This window comes from Bombina bombina, chromosome 2 (assembly GCF_027579735.1).
Source record: "Bombina bombina isolate aBomBom1 chromosome 2, aBomBom1.pri, whole genome shotgun sequence".
NCBI classification, from domain to species: domain Eukaryota; kingdom Metazoa; phylum Chordata; class Amphibia; order Anura; family Bombinatoridae; genus Bombina; species Bombina bombina.
Genome location: NC_069500.1, coordinates 1108946282 through 1108962024, shown reverse-complemented (window position 1 = coordinate 1108962024; position 15743 = coordinate 1108946282). Strand labels below are relative to the sequence as shown.

Here is a 15743-nt window from a genome sequence, read left to right as displayed (position 1 = left end):
TCTTGGTCGAATGACTGGGAGTGACGTAGAGGGGAGGAGCTATATGCAGCTCTGCTGGGTGAATCCTCTTGCATTTCCTGTTGGGGAGGAGTTATATCCCAGAAGTAATGATGACCCGTGGACTGATCACACAACAGAAGAAAGGAATTTATCAGGTAAGCATAAATTATGTTTTTTAGATCCAATGGATAAAAGATTAGAAGGTTACCTTAAGAAAATGTTTGTTCAACAAGGTTTTATCCTACAGCCCCTTGCATGCATTGCTCCTGTCACTGCTGCTGCGGCGTTCTGGTTTGAGTCTCTGGAAGTGGCTTTACAGGTAGCGACTCCATTGGATGACATACTTGGCAAGCTTAGAGCACTTAAGCTAGCCAATTGTTTTGTTTCTGATGCCATTGTTCATTTGACTAAACTAACGGCTAAGATTTCTGGTTTTGCTATACAGGCGCGCAGGGCGCTATGGCTTAAATCATGGTCATCTGACGTGACTTCAAAATCTAAGCTACTTAATATTCCCTTCAAGGGGCAGACCCTATTCGGGCCTGGTTTGAAGGAGATTATTGCTTATATCAACTGGAGGAAAAGGTCATGCCCATCCTCAGGAAAGGTCCAAATCAAGGGCCAAACAGTCTAATTTTCGTGCCTTTCGAAACTTCAAGGCAGGTGCGGCATCAACTTCCTCTAATGCAAAACAAGAGGGAACTTTTGCTCAGTCCAAGACAGTCTGGAGACCAAACCAGACCTGGAACAAAGGTAAGCAGGCCAAAAAGCCTGCTGCTGCCTCTAAGACAGCATGAAGGAACGGCCCCCTATCCGGTAACGGATCTAGTAGGGGGCAGACTTTCACTCTTCGCCCAGGCGTGGGCAAGAGATGTCCAGGATCCCTGGGTGTTGGAAATTATATCCCAGGGATATCTTCTGGACTTCAAAGCTTCCCCCCCAAAAGGGAGATTTAACCTTTCACAATTATCTGCAAACCAGATAAAGAGAGAGGCATTCTTACACTGTGTACGAGACCTCCTAGTTATGGGAGTGATCCATCCAGTTCCAAAGGAGGAACAGGGACAGGGTTTTTACTTAAATCTGTTTGTGGTTCCCAAAAAAGAGGGAACCTTCAGACCAATTTTGGATCTAAAGATCTTAAACAAATTCCTCAGAGTTCCATCATTCAAGATGGAAACTATTCGTACCATCCTACCTATGATCCAGGAGGGTCAATATATGACTACAGTGGATTTAAAGGATGCTTATCTTCACATTCTGATACACAAAGATCATCATCGGTTTCTCAGGTTTGCCTTTCTAGACAGGCATTACCAGTTTGTAGCTCTTACCTTTGGTTTAGCTACAGCCCCAAGAATCTTTACGAAGGTTCTGGGGTCGCTTCTGGCGATCCTAAGGCCGCGGGGCATAGCAGTGGCCCCTTATTTAGACGACATCCTGATACAGGCGTCAAACTTCCAAATTGCCAAGTCTCATACGGACGTAGTACTGGCATTTCTGAGATTGCATGGGTGGAAAGTGAACGAGGAAAAGAGTTCTCTATCCCCACTCACAAGAGTTTCCTTCCTAGGGACTCTGATAGATTCTGTAGAAATGAAAATTTACCTGACGGAGTCCAGGTTATCAAAGCTTCTAAATTCCTGCCGCGTTTTTCATTCCATTCCGCGCCCTTCGGTGGCTCAGTGCATGGAAGTAATCTGCTTAATGGTAGCGACAATGGACAGTGTGCCGTTTGCACGCTTACATCTCAGACCACTGCAACTATGCATGCTCAGTCAGTGGAACGGGGATTACACAGATTTGTCCCCTCTACTAAATCTGGATCAAGAGACCAGGGATTCTCTTCTCTGGTGGCTATCTCGGGTCCATCTGTCAAAAGGTATGACCTTTCGCAGGCCAGATTGGACAATTGTAACAACAGATGCCAGCCTTCAAGGTTGGGGTGCAGTCTGGAACTCCCTGAAGACTCAGGGATCGTGGACTCAGGAGAAGACACTCCTTCCAATAAATATTCTGGAACTGAGAGCGATATTCAATGCTCTTCAGGCTTGTCCTCAGTTAGCAACTCTGAGGTACATCAGATTTCAATCGGACAACATCACGACTGTGGCTTACATCAACCATCAAGGGGGAACAAGAAGTTCCCTAGCGATGTTAGAAGTCTCAATGATAATTCGCTGGGCAGAGACTCACTCTTGCCACCTATCAGCTATCCATATCCCAGGTGTAGAGAACTGGGAGGCGGACTTTTCATCCGGGAGAGTGGGAACTCCATCCGGAGGTGTTTGCACAATTGATTCATCGTTGGGGCAAACCAGAACTGGATCTCATGGCGTCTCGCCAGAACGCCAAGCTTCTACCGTTTCCTCTGCTCCCTCGACTGATTGCCAAGGTCAAGCATTGGTGATTGGTGATTTTGATAGCGCCTGCGTGGCCACGCAGGACCTGGTATGCAGATCTGGTGGACATGTCATCCTTTCCACCATGGACTCTGAGACAGGACCTTCTACGTCAGGGTCCTTTCAACCATTCAAATCTAATATCTCTGAGACTGACTGCCTGGAGATTGAACGCTTGATTTTATCAAAGCGTGGCTTCTCCGAGTCAGTCATTGATACCTTAATACAGGCACGAAAGCCTGTTACCAGGAAAATTTACCATAAGATATGGTGTAAATATCTTTATTGGTGTGAATCCAAAGGTTACTCATGGAGTAAGGTCAGGATTCCCAGAATATTATCCTTTCTTCAAGATGGTTTGGAAACAGGATTGTCAGCTAGTTCTTTAAAAGGACAGATTTCTGCTCTGTCTATTCTTTTGCACAAGCTTCTGGCAGATGTTCCAGACGTTTAGGCATTTTGTCAGGCTTTGGTTAGAATCAAGCCTGTGTTTAAACCTGTTGCTCCCCCATGGAGCTTAAATTTGGTTCTTAAGGTTCTTCAAGGAGTTCCGTTTGAACCTCTTCATTCCATAGATATCAAACTTTTATCTTGGAAAGTTCTTTTTTTGGTTGCTATTTCCCCGGGTTCGTAGAGTCTCCGAGTTATCTGCTTTACAATGTGATTCTCCTTATCTGATCTTCCATACGGATAAGGTAGTCCTGCGTACCAAACCTGGGTTTTTACCTAAGGTGGTAGCTAACAAGAATATCAATCAAGAGATTGTTGTTCCATCCTTGTGTCCTAATCCTCCTTCAAAGAAGGAACGTCTATTACACAATCTGGATGTGGTTCGTGCTTTAAAGTTTTACTTACAAGCTACTAAAGATTTTCGTCAAACATCTGCTTTGTTTGTTGTCTACTCTGGACAGAGGAGAGGTCAAAAGGCTTTAGCAACCTCTTTCTTTTTGGCTAAGAAGCATAATCCGCTTAGCCTCTGAGACTGCTGGACAACAGCCTCCTGAAAGGATTACAGCTCATTCTACTAGAGCTGTGGCTTCCTCTTGGGCCTTTAAAAATAAGGCTTCTGTTAAACAGATTTGCAAGGCGGCGACTTGGTCTTCGCTTCATACTTTTTCCAAATTCTACAAATTTGATACTTTTGCTTCTTCGGAGGCTATTTTTGGGAGAAAGGTTTTACAGGCAGTGGTACCTTCCGTTTAAGTACCTGCCTTGTCCCTCCCTTCATCCCTGTACTTTAGCTTTGGTATTGGTATCCCACAAGTAATGGATGATCCGTGGACTTGATACACCTTACAAGAGAAAACACAATTTCTCCAACATAGGTGTGTCCGGTCCACGGCGTCATCCTTACTTGTGGGATATTCTCTTCCCCAACAGGAAATGGCAAAGAGCCCAGCAAAGCTGGTCACATGATCCCTCCTAGGCTCCGCCTTCCCCAGTCATTCTCTTTGCCGTTGCACAGGCAACATCTCCACGGAGATGGCTAAGAGTTTTTTTGTGTTTAAAAGGGGGCGGTTTCTACTCTAAACAAACGCACCACTATCCCTATAGAAGATAGTTGTGCTTTCAAAGATCCTATGGATAAAAAATTAGAGGGTTTGCTTAAAAAGATGTTTGTTCAGCAAGGTTACCTTCTACAACCAATTTCATGCATTGTTCCTGTCACTACAGCAGCGTGTTTCTGGTTCGAAGAACTAAAAAAGTCGCTCAATAAAGCATCTTCTTATGAGGAGGTTATGGACAGAGTTCAAGCACTTAAATTGGCTAACTCTTTTACCTTAGACGCCACTTTGCAATTAGCTAGATTAGCAGCGAAAAATTCAGGTTTTGCTATTGTGGCGCGCAGAGCGCTTTGGCTAAAGTCTTGGTCAGCGGATGTGTCCTCCAAGAACAAATTGCTTAACATCCCTTTCAAGGGGAAAACGCTGTTTGGCCCTGACTTGAAAGAGATTATTTCAGACATCACTGGGGGAAAGGGCCACGCCCTTCCTCAGGATAGGTCTTTTAAGGCTAAAAATAAAACAAATTTTCGTCCCTTTCGCAGAAACGGACCAGCCTCAAATTCTACATCCTCTAAGCAAGAGGGTAATTCTTCTCAAACCAAGCCAGCCTGGAGACCGATGCAAGGCTGGAACAAAGGTAAGCAGGCCAAGAAGCCTGCTACCGCTACCAAGACAGCATGAGATGCTGGCCCCCGATCCGGGACCGGATCTGGTAGGGGGCAGACTCTCTCTCTTCGCTCAGGCTTGGGCAAGAGATGTTCAGGATCCTTGGGCGCTAGAAATAGTTTCTCAAGGTTATCTCCTGGAATTCAAGGAACTACCCCCAAGGGGAAGGTTCCACAGGTCTCAATTGTCTTCAGACCAAATAAAAAGACAGGCATTCTTACATTGTGTAGAAGACCTGTTAAAAATGGGAGTGATTCATCCTGTTCCATTAGGAGAACAAGGGATGGGGTTTTACTCCAATCTGTTCATAGTTCCCAAAAAAGAGGGAACATTCAGGCCAATTTTGGATCTCAAGATCCTAAACAAATTTCTCAGGGTTCCATCGTTCAAAATGGAAACCATTCGGACAATTCTTCCTACCATCCAGGAAGGTCAATTCATGACCACGGTGGATTTAAAGGATGCGTATCTACATATTCCTATCCACAAGGAACATCATCGGTTCCTAAGATTCGCCTTTCTGGACAAGCATTACCAGTTTGTGGCACTTCCATTCGGATTAGCCACTGCTCCAAGAATTTTCACAAAGGTACTAGGGTCCCTTCTAGCGGTGCTAAGGCCAAGGGGCATTGCAGTAGTACCTTACTTGGACGACATACTAATTCAAGCGTCGTCTCTGCCACAAGCAAAGGCTCATACGGACATTGTCCTAGCCTTTCTCAGATCTCACGGGTGGAAAATTAACGTAGAAAAAAGTTCTCTATTCCCGTCAACAAGAGTTCCCTTCTTGGGAACAATAATAGACTCCTTAGAAATGAAGATTTTTCTAACAGAGGCCAGAAAATCAAAAATTCTAAGCTCTTGTCAAGTACTTCATTCTGTTCTTCTTCCTTCCATAGCGCAGTGCATGGAAGTAATAGGTTTGATGGTTGCGGCAATGGACATAGTTCCTTTTGCGCGAATTCATCTAAGACCATTACAACTGTGCATGCTCAGACAGTGGAATGGGGATTATACAGACTTGTCCCCGACGATCCAAGTAGATCAGAGGACCAGAGATTCACTCCGTTGGTGGCTGACCCTGGACAACCTGTCTCAAGGGATGAGCTTCCGCAGACCAGAGTGGGTCATTGTCACGACCGACGCCAGTCTGGTGGGCTGGGGCGCGGTCTGGAAACCCCTGAAAGCTCAGGGTCTATGGTCTCGGGAAGAATCTCTTCTCCCGATAAACATTCTGGAACTGAGAGCGATATTCAATGCTCTCAAGGCTTGGCCTCAACTAGCAAAGGCCAAATTCATAAGGTTTCAATCAGACAACATGACGACTGTTGCATATATCAACCATCAGGGGGGAACAAGGAGTTCCCTGGCGATGGAAGAAGTGACCAAAGTAATTCAATGGGCGGAGATTCACTCCTGCCACTTGTCTGCAATCCACATCCCAGGAGTGGAAAATTGGGAAGCGGATTTTCTGAGTCGTCAGACATTTCATCCGGGGGAGTGGGAACTCAATCCGGAAATCTTTGCCCACATAACTCAATTATGGGGCATTCCAGACATGGATCTGATGGCGTCTCGTCAGAACTTCAAGGTTCCTTACTACGGGTCCAGATCCAGGGATCCCAAGGCGACTCTAGTAGATGCACTAGTAGCGCCCTGGACCTTCAACCTAGCTTATGTATTCCCACCGTTTCCTCTCATTCCCAGGCTGGTAGCCAGGATCAATCAGGAGAGGGCTTCGGTGATCTTGATAGCTCCTGCGTGGCCACGCAGAACTTGGTATGCAGACCTGGTGAATATGTCATCGGCTCCACCATGGAAGCTACCTTTGAGACGGGACCTTCTTGTTCAAGGTCCGTTCGAACATCCGAATCTGGCCTCACTCCAACTGACTGCTTGGAGATTGAACGCTTGATTTTATCAAAGCGTGGGTTCTCAGATTCTGTCATTGATACTCTTATTCAGGCTAGAAAGCCTGTAACTAGAAAAATTTACCATAAAGTATGGAAGAAATATATCTGTTGGTGCGAATCGAAAGGATTCCCATGGAACAGGATAAAAATTCCTAAGATTCTATCCTTTCTACAAGAGGGTTTGGAGAAAGGATTATCTGCAAGTTCTTTGAAGGGACAGATTTCTGCTTTATCTGTTTTACTTCACAAAAAGCTGGCGGCTGTGCCAGATGTTCAAGCTTTTGTTCAGGCTCTGGTTAGAATCAAGCCTGTTTACAAACCTTTGATTCCTCCTTGGAGTCTCAATTTAGTTCTTTCAGTTCTTCAAGGGGTTCCGTTTGAACCCTTACATTCCGTAGATATTAAGTTATTATCTTGGAAAGTTTTGTTTTTGGTTGCAATTTCTTCTGCTAGAAGAGTTTCAGAGTTATCTGCTCTGCAGTGTTCTCCTCCTTATCTGGTGTTCCATGCAGATAAGGTGGTTTTGCGTACTAAACCTGGTTTTCTTCCGAAAGTTGTTTCTAACAAAAATATTAACCAGGAGATAGTTGTGCCTTCTTTGTGTCCGAATCCAGTTTCAAAGAAGGAACGTTTGTTGCACAATTTGGATGTAGTTCGTGCTCTAAAATTCTATTTAGAGGCTACAAAGGATTTCAGACAAACATCTTCCTTGTTTGTTGTTTATTCTGGTAAAAGGAGAGGTCAAAAAGCAACTTCTACCTCTCTCTCTTTTTGGCTTAAAAGCATCATCCGATTGGCTTATGAGACTGCCGGACGGCAGCCTCCTGAAAGAATCACAGCTCACTCCACTAGGGCTGTGGCTTCCACATGGGCCTTCAAGAACGAGGCTTCTGTTGATCAGATATGTAAGGCAGCGACTTGGTCTTCACTGCACACTTTTACCAAATTTTACAAATTTGATACTTTTGCTTCTTCTGAGGCTATTTTTGGGAGAAAGGTTTTGCAAGCCGTGGTGCCTTCCATCTAGGTGACCTGATTTGCTCCCTCCCATCATCCGTGTCCTAAAGCTTTGGTATTGGTTCCCACAAGTAAGGATGACGCCGTGGACCGGACACACCTATGTTGGAGAAAACAGAATTTATGCTTACCTGATAAATTACTTTCTCCAACGGTGTGTCCGGTCCACGGCCCGCCCTGGTTTTTTAATCAGGTCTGATGAATTATTTTCTCTAACTACAGTCACCACGGTATCATATGATTTCTCCTATGCATATTCCTCCTTTACGTCGGTCGAATGACTGGGGAAGGCGGAGCCTAGGAGGGATCATGTGACCAGCTTTGCTGGGCTCTTTGCCATTTCCTGTTGGGGAAGAGAATATCCCACAAGTAAGGATGACGCCGTGGACCGGACACACCGTTGGAGAAAGTAATTTATAAGGTAAGCATAAATTCTGTTTTATGCTTACCTGATAAATTTATTTCTCTTGTGGTGTATCCAGTCCACGGCCCGCCCTGTTATTTTAAGGCTGGTAATTTTTTCATTTAAACTACAGTCACCACTGCACCCTATGGTTTCTCCTTTCTCTGCGTGTTTTCGGTCAAATGACTGGATATGGCAGTTAGGGGAGGAGCTATATAACAGCTCTGCTGTGGGTGTCCTCTTGCAACTTCCTGTTGGGAATGAGAATATCCCACAAGTAATGGATGATCCGTGGACTGGATACACCACAAGAGAAATAAATTTATCAGGTAAGCATAAATTGTGTTTTTTCCACAGATAATCCCTAAAACAAACATGCTGAAATCTTTTAGTACATGGTTTTGTATATTTATGTGCAAATAGTCATTAAAATTGTGTAAAAACCCAGACAGCATCTGTCTGAACATGAAGTGTGCACGATCACTGCAAAGTTCTTACACTCAGTGGGTTAGAAGACTACCTTGGTTTTTTTTGTGTAATTTAAGAGCATTTGTCAGATATCAGTTTATCTAATGAACAGGATTCTCCTTGTTATAAATAAAAATGACATTTAGAAATAAAAAAAATAAATATATATATATATATACTTGCACAGCAGCCTTCTCAGGTGAAGGAATAATTTCCACTGCTGCAGTTTTTGCTTTGTCAGTAAAGTTAGTGAAATGGTTTGTCCTGCACAGCATGTCCTAAAATTCTCTGCTGTATAATGCTGCATAATTTCTCTTTTCTTCTGTTATGTGTGATCAGTCCACGGGTCATCATTACTTCTGGGATATAACTCCTCCCCAACAGGAAATGCAAGAGGATTCACCCAGCAGAGCTGCATATAGCTCCTCCCCTCTACGTCACTCCCAGTCATTCTCTTGCACCCAAAGACTAGATAGGATGTGTGAGAGGACTATGGTGATTATACTTAGTTTTTATAACTTCAATCAAAAGTTTGTTATTTTACAATAGCACCGGAGCGTGTTATTGCCTCTCTGGCAGAGTTTGAAGAAGAATCTACCAGAGTTTTTACTATGATTTTAACCGGAGTAGTTAAGATCATATTGCTGTTTCTCGGCCATCTGAGGGAGGTAAAAGCTTCAGATCAGGGGACAGCGGGCAGATGAATCTGCATTGAGGTATGTAGCAGTTTTTTATTTTCTGAATGGAATTGATGAGAAAATCCTGCCATACCGTTATAATGACATGTATGTATACTCTACACTTCAGTATTCTGGGGATGGTATTTCACCGGAATTACTCTGTTAAAAGTACATTAAACCTTTTAATAGGTATTTATTATGTTAAACGTTTTTGCTGGAATGTAGAATCGTTTGCATTTTCTGAGGTACTGAGTGAATAAATATTTGGGCATTATTTTTCCACTTGGCAGTTGCTTGTTTTAATTGTGACAGTTTCGTTTCTCTCTCACTGCTGTGTGTGAGGGGGAGGGGCCGTTTTTGGCGCTCTTTGCTACGCATCAAAAATTTCCAGTCAGTTACTCTTGTATTTCCTGCATGATCCGGTTCATCTCTAACAGAACTCAGGGGTCTTCAAACTTCTTTGGAGGGAGGTAGATTCTCTCAGCAGAGCTGTGAGACTTATATATTGACTGTTATTAAAAACGTTGCTCTGTAATTTTTATGTTTCAAATTTAATTATTGTTACTTTACTAATGGGAACAAACCTTTGCTAAAAGTTGTGTTGTTTTTAAGGATTGATGCTATAACTGTCTTTCAGTTCATTATTTCAACTGTCATTTAATCGTTTAGTGCTCTTTGAGGCACAGTACGTTTTTGTTAAATAAGATTGTAACCAAGTTGCAAGTTTATTGCTAGTGTGTTAAACATGTCTGATTCAGAGGAAGATATCTGTGTCATTTGTTCCAATGCCAAGGTGGAGCCCAATAGAAATTTATGTACTAACTGTATTGATGCTACTTTAAATAAAAGCCAATCTGTACAAATTGAACAAATTTCACCAAACAGCGAGGGGAGAGTTATGCCGACTAACTCGCCTCACGTGTCAGTACCTGCATCTCCCGCCCGGGAGGTGCGTGATATTATGGCGCCTAGTACATCTGGGCGGCCATTACAGATAACATTACAAGATATGGCTACTGTTATGACTGAAGTTTTGGCTAAATTACCAGAACTAAGAGGCAAGCGTGATCACTCTGGGGTGAGAACAGAGTGCGCTGATAATACTAGGGCCATGTCTGATACTGCGTCACAGCTTGCAGAGCATGAGGACGGAGAGCTTCATTCTGTGGGTGATGGTTCTGATCCAAACAGATTGGATTCAGATATTTCAAATTTTAAATTTAAATTGGAGAACCTCCGTGTATTACTAGGGGAGGTTTTAGCGGCTCTTAATGATTGTAACACTGTTGCAATACCAGAGAAATTGTGTAGGTTGGATAAATACTTTGCGGTACCGGCGAGTACTGACGTTTTTCCTATACCTAAGAGACTAACTGAAATTGTTACTAAGGAGTGGGATAGACCCGGTGTGCCGTTCTCACCCCCTCCAATATTTAGAAAGATGTTTCCAATAGACGCCACCACACGGGACTTATGGCAAACGGTCCCTAAGGTGGAGGGAGCAGTTTCTACTTTAGCTAAGCGTACCACTATCCCGGTGGAGGATAGCTGTGCTTTTTCAGATCCAATGGATAAAAAATTAGAGGGTTACCTTAAGAAAATGTTTGTTCAACAAGGTTTTATATTGCAACCCCTTGCATGCATCGCGCCGATTACGGCTGCGGCAGCATTTTGGATGGAGTCTCTGGAAGAGAACCTTAGTTCAGCTACGCTGGACGACATTACGGACAGGCTTAGAGTCCTTAAACTAGCTAATTCATTCATTTCGGAGGCCGTAGTACATTTAACCAAACTTACGGCTAAGAACTCAGGATTCGCCATTCAGGCACGTAGGGCGCTGTGGCTAAAATCCTGGTCAGCTGATGTAACTTCTAAGTCCAAATTACTTAATATACCTTTCAAAGGGCAAACTTTATTTGGGCCCGGTTTGAAAGAAATTATCGCTGACATTACAGGAGGTAAGGGCCACGCCCTGCCTCAAGACAAAGCCAAAGCTAAGGCTAGACAGTCTAATTTTCGTCCCTTTCGGAATTTCAAAGCAGGAGCAGCACCAACTTCCACTGCACCAAAACAGGAAGGAGCCGTTGCTCGTTACAGACAAGGCTGGAAACCTAACCAGTCCTGGAACAAGGGCAAGCAGGCCAGGAAACCTGCTGCTGCCCCTAAGACAGCATGAATCGAGGGCCCCCGATCCGGGACCGGATCTAGTAGGGGGCAGACTCTCTCTCTTCGCCCAGGCTTGGGCAAGAGATGTTCAGGATCCCTGGGCGCTAGAGCTCATATCTCAGGGTTACCTTCTAGACTTCAAATTCTCTCCCCCAAGAGGGAGATTTCATCTGTCAAGGTTGTCAACAAACCAGATAAAGAAAGAAGCGTTTCTACGCTGTGTACAAGATCTGTTATTAATGGGAGTGATCCATCCGGTTCCGCGGTCGGAACAAGGACAAGGGTTTTACTCAAACCTGTTTGTGGTTCCCAAAAAAGAGGGAACTTTCAGGCCAATCTTGGATTTAAAGATCCTAAACAAATTCCTAAGAGTTCCATCGTTCAAAATGGAAACTATTCGGACAATCTTACCCATGATCCAAAAGGGTCAGTACATGACCACAGTGGATTTAAAGGATGCTTACCTTCACATACCGATTCACAAAGATCATTACCGGTATCTAAGGTTTGCCTTCTTAGACAGGCATTACCAGTTTGTAGCTCTTCCATTCGGATTGGCTACGGCTCCAAGAATCTTCACAAAGGTTCTGGGTGCCCTTCTGGCGGTACTAAGACCGCGAGGAATTTCGGTAGCTCCGTACCTAGACGACATTCTGATACAAGCTTCAAGCTTTCAAACTGCCAAGTCTCATACAGAGTTAGTTCTGGCATTTCTAAGGTCGCATGGATGGAAAGTGAACGAAAAGAAGAGTTCTCTTTTTCCTCTCACAAGAGTTCCATTCTTGGGGACTCTTATAGATTCTGTAGAAATGAAGATTTATCTGACAGAAGACAGATTAACAAAGCTTCTAAATGCATGCCGTGTCCTTCATTCCATTCAACTCCCGTCAGTAGCTCAATGCATGGAGGTGATCGGCTTAATGGTAGCAGCAATGGACATAGTACCCTTTGCACGTCTACATCTCAGACCGCTGCAATTGTGCATGCTGAGTCAGTGGAATGGGGATTACTCAGACTTGTCCCCTACTCTGAATCTGGATCAAGAGACCAGAAACTCTCTTCTATGGTGGCTTTCTCGGCCACATCTGTCCAGGGGGATGCCATTCAGCAGGCCGGACTGGACAATTGTAACAACAGACGCCAGCCTACTAGGTTGGGGCGCTGTCTGGAATTCTCTGAAGGCTCAGGGACAATGGAATCAGGAGGAAAGTCTCCTACCAATAAACATTCTGGAATTAAGAGCAGTTCTCCATGCCCTTCTGGCTTGGCCCCAGTTAAAAACTCGGGGGTTCATCAGGTTTCAGTCGGACAACATCACGACTGTAGCTTACATCAACCATCAAGGAGGGACAAGAAGCTCCCTAGCAATGATGGAAGTATCAAAGATAATTCGCTGGGCAGAGTCTCACTCTTGCCACCTGTCAGCAATCCACATCCCGGGAGTGGAGAACTGGGAGGCGGATTTCTTGAGTCGCCAGACTTTTCATCCGGGGGAGTGGGAACTTCATCCGGAGGTCTTTGCCCAAATACTTCGACGTTGGGGCAAACCAGAGATAGATCTCATGGCGTCTCGCCAGAACGCCAAACTTCCTCGCTACGGGTCCAGATTCAGGGATCCGGGAGCGGTTCTGATAGATGCTTTGACAGCACCTTGGAACTTCGGGATGGCTTATGTGTTTCCACCCTTCCCGCTGCTTCCTCGATTGATTGCCAAAATCAAACAGGAGAGAGCATCAGTGATTCTAATAGCGCCTGCATGGCCACGCAGGACTTGGTATGCAGATCTAGTGGACATGTCATCCTGTCCGCCTTGGTCTCTACCTCTAAGACAGGACCTTCTGATACAGGGTCCATTCAAACATCAAAATCTAACTTCTCTGAAGCTGACTGCTTGGAAATTGAACGCTTGATTTTATCAAAACGTGGTTTTTCTGAGTCGGTTATTGATACCCTGATACAGGCTAGGAAGCCTGTTACCAGAAGGATTTACCATAAGATATGGCGTAAATACCTATACTGGTGCGAATCCAAAGGTTACTCCTGGAGTAAGGTTAGGATTCCTAGGATATTGTCCTTTCTACAAGAAGGTTTAGAAAAGGGTTTATCGGCTAGCTCATTAAAGGGACAGATCTCAGCTCTGTCCATCTTGTTACACAGGCGTCTGTCAGAAAATCCAGACGTCCAGGCCTTTTGTCAGGCTTTAGCTAGGATCAAGCCTGTGTTTAAAACTGTTGCTCCGCCATGGAGTTTAAACTTAGTTCTTAACGTTTTACAGGGTGTTCCGTTTGAACCCCTTCATTCCATTGATATAAAATTGTTATCTTGGAAAGTTCTGTTTTTAATGGCTATTTCCTCGGCTCGAAGAGTCTCTGAGTTATCAGCCTTACATTGTGATTCTCCTTATCTGATTTTTCACTCAGACAAGGTAGTTCTGCGTACTAAACCTGGGTTCTTACCTAAGGTAGTCACTAACAGGAATATCAATCAAGAGATTGTTGTTCCATCCTTGTGTCCAAATCCTTCTTCAAAGAAGGAACGTCTTTTACACAATCTGGATGTAGTTCGTGCCCTCAAGTTCTACTTGCAGGCAACTAAGGATTTTCGACAAACGTCTTCCCTGTTTGTCGTGTACTCTGGTCAGAGGAGAGGTCATAAGGCTTCGGCTACCTCTCTCTCCTTCTGGCTTCGTAGCATAATTCGTTTAGCCTATGAGACTGCTGGACAGCAGCCTCCTGAAAGAATTACAGCTCATTCTACTAGAGCTGTGGCTTCCACTTGGGCCTTTAAGAATGAGGCCTCTGTTGAACAGATTTGCAAGGCTGCAACTTGGTCTTCGCTTCATACTTTTTCCAAATTTTACAAATTTGACACTTTTGCTTCTTCGGAGGCTATTTTTGGGAGAAAGGTTCTTCAGGCAGTGGTTCCTTCTGTATAATGAGCCTGCCTATCCCTCCCGTCATCCGTGTACTTTTGCTTTGGTATTGGTATCCCAGAAGTAATGATGACCCGTGGACTGATCACACATAACAGAAGAAAACATAATTTATGCTTACCTGATAAATTCCTTTCTTCTGTTGTGTGATCAGTCCACGGCCCGCCCTGTTTTAAGGCAGGTAAATATCTTTTAAATTATACTCCAGTCACCACTTCACCCTTGGTTTCTCCTTTCTCGTTGATTCTTGGTCGAATGACTGGGAGTGACGTAGAGGGGAGGAGCTATATGCAGCTCTGCTGGGTGAATCCTCTTGCATTTCCTGTTGGGGAGGAGTTATATCCCAGAAGTAATGATGACCCGTGGACTGATCACACAACAGAAGAAAGGAATTTATCAGGTAAGCATAAATTATGTTTTTTTATTCTAGGTATACATTTGCATCTGGGTCACCAGATAATATTAAGCAGTGGAAATTTCCTGATGGAAACTTCATTCAAAACCTTTCTGGCCACAATGCTATTATCAACACTTTAGCTGTAAACTCAGATGGCGTGCTGGTATCTGGAGGTGGGTTGCTTTTTTTGTTTTCTCTATAGGGAGAAGGGGGGTAACAGAAGTTCCGTTTCTTTTGCCTATGGGGTACTTTAAGTGTACATTTTCATTTTGTCTGACTTCTGATTTCTGTTTGACAGCTGATAATGGAACAATGCACATGTGGGACTGGCGGACAGGTTACAATTTCCAGAGGATTCATGCTGCTGTGCAACCTGGTTCTCTAGATAGTGAATCTGGCATATTTGCCTGTACTTTTGACCAGTCAGAAAGCAGATTAATCACTGCAGAAGCTGATAAGACTATTAAGGTCTACAGGGAAGATGATACTGCGGTATGTATCGTGTTAATTTGCTCCATGTGCTTTTCTTAATTATTTTATTGCCAGACAAGGCTCCCAGACTAATTTCTAACTTTACTCCTTTGTTTTCCATCTAAAGGGGAGTAGAGTCCACAGCTTCATTCATTACTATTGGGAATTAAGAACCTGGCCACCCGGAGAAGGCAAAGACACCCCAGCCAAAGGCTTAAATATCTCCCCTACTTCCCTCATCCCCCAGTCATTCTTTGCCTTTCGTCACAGGAGGATGGCAGAGGAGTGCCGGAGATTCTGAGTAGTCTCTTATGGAGGGTAGTACTCTTCACAGTGGGACTGGAGTTTTAAGTGGTCCTGTCAGCCTCTCAATGAGAGCCTGGATGAAAGTTAGAGTCCAGAGATGCAGGGAGAGTCTTTCTGCGAAACCATCCCGACTCATTAACAGCTCCATAAGCAATCAGCATTGACGATTTTAGCTGCCTGCTTTCTTTACTCAAGTCCATGTCAGGAGCAAGGCTACTAACCTGCTACACTTGAAGGGCTGTGTTCCTGTTCCACGGCGTAGATTCTGGTAAGATTTTTTTTTTATTTTTACAGAATCAAGGGTTAATATTCCTGGAAGGGGGATTATTGACAAGGTGGGGGGGTTATACATGATATTGTTTGTGTCATTGCTGCGTTATGTGCGAGATGAGGCTCTGGCAATGTGTGGAACTTTCA

The 15743-nt window shown here is 44.1% G+C and overlaps 1 protein-coding gene across 1 annotated transcript in view; it reads left to right on the top strand.

Annotated features, from left to right (window-relative positions):
• Window positions 1-15743, top strand: part of PLRG1 (pleiotropic regulator 1) — a 204430-nt gene that overhangs the window by 161973 nt on the left and 26714 nt on the right. Inside the window, exons 13-14 of the mRNA XM_053703756.1 lie at window positions 14583-14722; window positions 14848-15041. Coding sequence (XP_053559731.1) covers window positions 14583-14722; window positions 14848-15041 — 334 coding nt within the window. The remainder of the gene's footprint in view (window positions 1-14582; window positions 14723-14847; window positions 15042-15743) is intronic.